The 8,547-nt window shown below is 30.9% G+C and overlaps 1 protein-coding gene across 1 annotated transcript in view; it reads right to left on the reverse strand.

Annotated features, from left to right (window-relative positions):
* Positions 1–959: 959 nt before the first annotated feature.
* Positions 960–8,547, reverse strand: part of LOC107885019 (zinc finger BED domain-containing protein 1-like) — an 8,739-nt gene continuing 1,151 nt past the window's right edge. The window contains exon 2 of the mRNA XM_029485114.1: positions 960–1,365. Coding sequence (XP_029340974.1) covers positions 960–1,365 — 406 coding nt within the window. The remainder of the gene's footprint in view (positions 1,366–8,547) is intronic.

Consider the following 8,547-nt stretch of genomic DNA (forward strand, 5'->3'; position numbering starts at 1 on the left):
CTGGACCCTCCCCATGACAAATTCCTAAATACACCACTGCTTGGAATAGATCCATCGTTGATATATCTGTCTATAATCTATATACAACGTCAAATTGATCATATATTCATATCTCTTTAGTCTTTAGTGACCGCGTCATCATGCGCATTGTCATCTATGACGCATTGACTATGTATTTGTAATACTCGTCTAGTGATGGTAAGAAATAGCAGTAGCAGTGTAAATAGCACTGCTATTTTACATTAGCAATAGCAGCCTGCTAATCAAAAATTATAAAAGCAGTGACTGCTATTTTGTTTTGTTGATATTTTTCCCTATTGCCTACCCTGATGATATTTATGATATCGCGCCGTGCTCTATACACTATACAGTACTACTGCTATTGCTAATTGCTATTTACTATTTAGATTATTGTAATAGCTGTTATTTCCTATAGTATTTTAGTATTTATTTGTAATAGTATTTTAGCGAGTAGCAACTGCAACATATATAGATTGCTATTTAGCTGCTAATACTATTATCAGTAATATCTATTATCTACTATAAGCATTTTAGCCACACGCGTTATAATGTTATATCAGTAATTTATTATAAATTGGTAATTACATTATTATATTCTGATAATCTGATTTATGTTGTACTGTGCCACTGTGGTCTGTGGTTTACTGGTCTGTACTCTGTGGATATTATAAAACAGTTCACAATTGACACACGACTCGATTAAGAAATACAAATATGTTAATGTTATTGTTATACTTCACTAATGACAGGTAAGTTGTTCAAAATAACTTATTAAAATATTTCAATTAAATGTACTTGTTCTATATTAAAATAAATATATTTTATAAGTCTGTAGGTATTTAGTTTAAATAAAAAATAATACATTTAACAATTAGGTAGGTATATTACATAGTGTTTACATAACTATATCTTAAAATAAGAATACAATTCTAAACAATTTATGTATTTTGGTTCAAGAAAAGTAACATTTCTGCTTTTTTGCTGCTCAAGTTACAGCGACGATCACTCAACAGTAGCCCAGCTTTGGAAAACACCCTTTCACATGGCACTGATGTTCCAAGAGCACATAACATTTTTCTGGCCAACTGATTGAGGTAAGGATAATTATGTTTATTATCAAACCACCACTTAAGAGGATCACAATTTCTATTGATAATTGAGTCCTCTAAATATCGCTGCACCTCAATTATCGCTCTAGATGTAACTGTACCCGTAGGTTGAAGTTGTGCCACTTTTGTATCTATTGTTTTCCAGATAGACACAACATTTTCATCTCTATCAACTGGTTCAGGTATGGAATTGGAGTCTTCTTGAAGTGGAGCATTAGACGATCGATCTTTAGAAATAATTTCAGCAGTTAACTCAATAACATCATTTTTCACCGACTGTTGCATAGAATCTGATAATGTTATTGATTTAAATCGAGGATCCAGGAATGTACACCTAACCAATGTCTTACTATTTTCTATTACTCCCCATCTATCTCTATGATTCATGCCACTTAGTAACTGCTGTAGAACATTTATAACCTCTACAGTAAAGTTTTTCCTAGCCATCTGCTCACAAACATTTTTGAGACCTTGAGAAATTACTAAAATTATAGATGCGGTCATATACTTACTACCACTTACCGCCTTTGTAGCTTCCTCAAAAGGACGTAGCACTTGAATAAGCTCTTTGGTAATTTTCCATTCATCTGCTGAGAGTGTTTGAGGAGGGTTATCTAATAACCCTAGAGTACCTCTAATAGCATCTTCTAACTCAACAAAACGATCTAACATATAATAAGTAGAGTTCCACCGTGTACTTATATCTTGCATCAATTTTTTGGGTGCTTTAGATCCATTGCTTGTTTGATACATATTGAGTTTGTGGTTAGCTCTACTACTTTTTCGGAAGTGAGTGACAATACATTTTATTTTGTCAATTAAACACAACTGTAACTTTAATGCATCTTGAACAATTAAGTTAAGTGTATGAGCAAAACACCCCAAACTCTTAACTTTTAATGAATTCAATGCAGATTTGATATTATTAGCATTATCTGAGACGGCTAAAATTATTTTTTTTTTATCTATGTTCCATTTATCTAAAGTTTCTTGAATCGTGTTACATAAATTAAGACCTGAATGGCTTTCAGAAAACTCATAGCATCCCAACAATACAGATCTTAAAACAAATTGTGTGTCAATAAAATTATATGTTATGGATATGTATGAATGCTATATTGTTTCGAGATGTCCAACAATCTGTCGTTAAACAGCCACTCAACGATTCATTGGTTAAGAGCTCTTTTGTCTCATTTAAACTTTTTTGGTATAGCGCAGGGATGTGAACTTTGGATATCGTGTGACGATCAGGTATTTTATAAGCTGGATTTAAAAGTTTAACAAAATGTTTGAAACCTTCATCTTCTACTACCTTAAAAGGCTGAAAATCTTTGGTAAACAGTTTTAGAAGACCCTCGTCAATATTTTTTTGAACATCAAATGTCATCTTTTTGGGCACAAATGTGGTGATTGCAGCTTGCTTTTTTTTCCGTACTATTGGTAAGTTATGAGCAGTATTAGCTGTTGATGGTTGATCAGAATTAATTAAAACAGTTTCTGTCTGGGTTGTGGAAAGCGATGTAGACGTCAAAGGCAATATACTTTGGGCAGTTGAGGCTGATGGTGGATCATCAATCAGTTGGTCGTTTTCATCTGGCTATAAATTTTTTTATTGTAAATAATTGGTTAATAACTAAAAATGTATTTTATTATTTTATTTTATTTAAATAGGTACCATTAATTATATATATATTTTTTTTTACTATTAATTTTTTTGACATAGGTAGGTAAAATATAAAATTTTTAAACAAAAAGACTTACATTTTTTTTATAATTTTCAATATTAAATATTGTTAATTGTATTTTTTTAATTGACTTTAATATTAAGACATTAGGTACCTATGTATTTTATTTTTTTAAATAAATAGTCTTAATATTTTATATTATGTAACCTCTTTATTAAAAAACAAGTTAACAATATTAGTATTTTATATCAGTTAAAAATACAATTTTAAACAGATTTTCTTTTATTGTTTGAAGCCTGAAGGAAAAATCTTTTAGTTTTATCTTATTCCTAATTTAATTTAATTTATTTTTTCAGAATTAAAATACTTACTTGAACAGCAGACATTTGGATCCAGTGTGACTTAGAAAGATGGGTTTTTAAATTTGTGACACTTGTCTTAAATGAGTATTTGCGTTTACAAATATCACACTTAGCAAAATGAGTGTCATCAATTACAGTAAAGTGTGACCAAATATTACTTGTTTTTTTATTTAGACTCATTTTTGTAAAGTGAAAAATACAATTAATAAACTACCTAACACTTCACTGTTCACTACAGTTCAGAAGGAAATAGGAATCAGGAATGAGACATGAGTTTTGGATTTAGTTAAAACTAAATAAAAACAAAATGTTTGGTTTCGTGTTCGTACATGTTTTAATTTGGATATTATGTGTTTTACATCATTTAGTATAATTTATATTTTTAGATATTTATAGTTTAAACTACAGTGCTTCTGGTATAATTAGATGTATTTTTTTTTTACATTGGTTTTTCGAATAGTGAATTACAAGCAATGATTGGGTACTCTGGTAATGCTATATTAATTTGACTTTGGTCCTCATCTTGATGAAATTCTTCATATTTCATCATTAGCATGTTCCATTATTTCGCAGGTCAGGTAATATGTAAAATTAAAAATACACAATATGATTTGATCAACATTTATAGTTAATAGTTGATAATTATTTTAATGATTAAATGAGTCATTAATTATTTTAATTACATTATTTTAATTAAATAAAAATAGTAAAACTATCAAAGCCTAATGTTTATCCCGCTTCGTAGATAGGATAACGTGATATCGCCGCTGTTAAATTGCTAAAAACTGATATTGTTATTTAGGTGTTAATAGTAGCTATTAGCAACCCACGTCCCACGTTAAAATTATCACATTTATGTGATATCGAAGAAAATAGCAATAGCAGCTATTTATCACTGCTATTTTACATTAGCAATAGCAATAGCTATTGCTATTTTAAAAAATAGCATTTTACCATCACTATACTCGTCTTGTGCTTGCATTTATATAAATTATTGTATACCTACGTCAACATTGTCCATCAGTACCATTGTTATATTCTCATGTTTATTATACTTGAGATACTTATTATGTTGCTTATAATAATCAGAAAAAATTGAAAATTATACCGATGGATTGGAAATTTTTTTTTTTTAAGTTATGTATTTAGTGTTTCAAATAAAACATGATTTTTAATCTAATGTTTTAATTCGCCCCAGTCAAAGGTGATTGCAACAGTCATAATAAAAAAAAGTTTACAAGTTATATTTCTGAATTATACTTATAATGATAAAAACAAGTTAACAATAATTCTAAAAAAGTGTTTTCTTTAACGGTATTATAAATGTATAGTTTTTAAATGAAGATCAAAGTTGGGTAAAACTCTAAAATCGTTGCAATTCACCCCATTTTGTCTTAGTTAAGTCTTAAACTCTAAGGCCAAATAGCTGTAGATGTTTACGGATATTTATTTATCCATACCTTTACGATAATATTTATACTCTATAGGTACGGTCGTACGGTAGCAATCAGCATGACGTACCTAATGCTGATGAATTACACATTTCGCAGTTTTTTCCGGTGCTAAAGAGTGCTTAAACTTAGTGTTTTACATAAGCGCAACTAGGAAGGGCTCCAGGACATGGGTTACCCCAAAACTACTCCCATCTCCCTAAAAATAAATTAATCTTAATACTCATATAAATTATCAGTAAATAACATACATTCTAAAAAATAAATAATAATAAAGCATTAATTTAGCATATTAGACAGTAAAATTGTTGTGCGTAACATGCACATATTCAAAATTCAATTCCAATACCAACGATATTTTTTACTATAGCGCGTTTCTATTGTAAACAGACTATAAATTATTTTATATTTTTGATGGTAAAATGGAATACATGATATTAAAGTATAATTAAAAATTCCCAGGGGGGCAATGGCCCCTTTGCCCCCCCCCCCCCCCCCTGCGGGCGCCCTTGACCTATACCTGCTAAAAATGTGTTGTTTTCCACTTCAATGAACATACATTTTTAATAAATTTCATTTATAGATGCCCAGAGTATATATTTCTGATCTCCGAGGGAAACAAACTCAACGCATTTAACACAACCGTTGGATGTAACGTTCTTCAGGCCTCTAAAACAAGCATGGAGAACCATTCTAAAAGATTCGAAAAAAGGCCCTGGTCGAAAAGAACCATCTGTTGCAAAATCTATTTTCCCAACCCTTCTGGACAAATTAATTATTGCTTTAGAACCTAATCGTATATCTAATATTAAGTCTGGATTTTAAAATTGAGGCATAATCCCTTTAAATCGAAACAAAGTACGAAGTATGATACCAAGTGCAAATACTCCTGAATCAAGTATTGAAGATAGTTTTGTGGTTGAGGATTCTGTTTTAAATATACTCGTATTAAAAGAGCTTCGATATGGAACACCACCTAATACTAGATCAAAAAGAATTAGATCAAATGTTGAACCTGATAGAAGTGTTACGTATATCTTCATCAGAATCAGAAAATGGCGAAGATGAAGAACGCGTGGACAACTAAGATGTAGTATTATTAGATATTGATGTTCCAGATATTGTTAATGTTGATGAAATTAATACTGATACTCCGGATAATAATGATAAAAACATTAATATAATTGCTAATATAAATATACTTATTTATATAATTATTTGTTACAATTTTGACTTCAAAACTAGAAATGTCTACTTGTCAATTCGAAATTTCGAATTAAGAACTCAGAATTTTGATTTTCATCTTCAAAATGTCGACTTATCAACTCAAAATATCTACTTGTCAATTCGAAATTTCGAATTTTGAACTCACAATTTTGATTTTCATCTTCAAAATGTCGACTTATCGACTTAATATTTTGACTTGTAAATTCGAAATTTCGACTTAATAACACGAAATGTTGTGAATTTTTTTATACGTAATGTATCATACTGTATTATTTAACTGTAGTCATCTGATCGACGATTCCGCCGGCTTATCGCAAGTCGTTATCACTAATCGCAATCAACCATCAAGATTTTCAAGGAAGAAATTTGAGATCAAGTGCGTTCAAGAAGTTACATGTGCAATATACAAGCGATACGTATATTTTTAAGAAGAAAAATTTGATACGTATCGGTATGGAATAGTACGTATCGGTATGGAATAGTTACGTACCGGCTCATATCGAAGTCTGACTCCCATACGAGTCCGATAAGTATCGCTTGTATAAACTTGTATTAACGTCAGATGGAGCCAGCACAGATAGGACAATGTGGAATAATTTAAGCATTGCAGGGAAGATTGGAAATTCCTCAAATGGTTTCTGCAACCCATTAAAAGAAAAGTATTTGTATTTAGTGACGGACCTCACCTAATGAAAACAGTCCTCAATCATTTACACGATAAAAAATGTTTAAGAGTACCTATGTATAATTTTGAATTAATGATGGTAATCGTTCTTTAAATATTTATTTATTTATATGAATAAGCTTTCAATATATATTTTTTTCTATTTTAATACTCAATATTGTTATTAATTTAGTTACAACCGTCAAAATCATTTGTAAAGCGGGAACATTATACTGAAGTTTACAAAATCGAAGAAAATTTATTAGGAAAAGTATGACCTGAAATTACAAAAAATCATATTTATAATATAATAAATTATTTTATTGAATTATGTTTAAATAGGTAGTTAAAATCTATTTTCATAAAATTAAATAATATATGATAATATTAAACTTTAATGTTCAGCTTTTCAGTAACCCGATGGCTGTAGCTAAACAATTTTACAGGAGTAGATATAAAAACCTTAAAGATTCGGAGGAAACCGAACAGTTTACATTAGTCTTAAATAATATTTTGTTCAACACATTGAATCGTAAACTTCCTGAAGAAGGAATAAGAAAAAACTCCTATGATTTTGAGGTTTTCTTTTATATTGACAAATCTCTATGTTTGTTTGCATGAGATACTTGTTTTATTTGGAGTTTTAGATATTATCTAGTGGACTGTATTAACAAATAAAGGCACAAATAGGGACAGGGGTCAGTGCCGTATTTAGACATTTTGCGCCCACGTAAGGAGTCTAACCACTGGGAGTATGGGAGAATGGGAGATAGATCCTCGTGAACCTTTTAGATGTTGAGTAAAGAAGAGAATATTTGTTTTACAATATACCTATAATGCAATATTTTAGATACAATATTATATATTATAATTTATATTATCATCTCATCAGCTCATCTAGAATCTAGATTATTATTTTTTAAATATGGTATACCTAATACTGGAAATGTATGTTTGTTTGTGTATCATATATTATGTGTAAAATATTTGTGTAGCATGATGCTTTTGTGTTTTGTGGTTAATTGTTTATTATAATTAATTGTTGGAATTATTATTATTATTACAAAAATATATTCTAACCTTATTAAAACTTATGCAGGTTCTAGAAAAAACATTTTTGCAACTATATATACTGAATGCGTCGAGAGAATGCAAGTCGGCCGCGCATCCAAAAGAAGTTGCTCCGCGGTTTCGAGGTCCAATTTCTCCCACCAAGTCGACTGGTCGTACGCCGTTGTAAACCACCGAGCGCTATCGTCTGTTATCGAATTACAAGTCACGACGACGCGACGGTTGACGATGTGAGCTAATCATCCGACGGTGGGAGTGGCGTTGGTGGGAGATGCGCCGACTACGACGAGTTTTGGTCGCCGCCGACTTGCGCTCTCTCGGCGCGCGGAGTATAGTCATATTGCTCATGCCCCGGAGTCATGTGGTCGAGTCAGGTCGCCAACCACGAGTCGAGACCCCAAAAGGTCGGAGCGCCGCGGATTTTTTATATTTTGTATTGCCAGAAATGAGGAAATCCTAACAATAATTATACGAAAAGAAACATGAAACACTATTTGGTTAAAAAAAAAATCAGTATATTATTTAAAGTAGGCGCCGAGAAAGCCGTCGGCATAAAACTTGGACAGAGATAGATAAATAAAAAAAACACACACACCGTAATAATAAACACTTGGCCAATATGGCAATAATAATATAATCAGCCTATATTATGGCAATGATTATAAGAATGCGATAATTTGATAATTTACACCAGGTTCTAGTTGCAGTTAACGTAGTAAGTCCATAAGGGTTTTGCGAGATGGTAAAGCAAATGTCTTAGATAGTTGGCGATACGTTTTTACCACGGACTAAGATATACAGGACTGGAAACGAGATCGTTATCAACGGTACAACAGTGTAACGCTTCTGGTTCGAGCGCGATTTTAACGCCATCTATGATCCATTCTCAGAAATATTAATACATTATACAATATTAATTAATTAATATATTAATATATTAATATTATTATATTATGG

The sequence above is a fragment of the Acyrthosiphon pisum genome, chromosome X (assembly GCF_005508785.2).
Source record: "Acyrthosiphon pisum isolate AL4f chromosome X, pea_aphid_22Mar2018_4r6ur, whole genome shotgun sequence".
NCBI lineage: Eukaryota > Metazoa > Arthropoda > Insecta > Hemiptera > Aphididae > Acyrthosiphon > Acyrthosiphon pisum.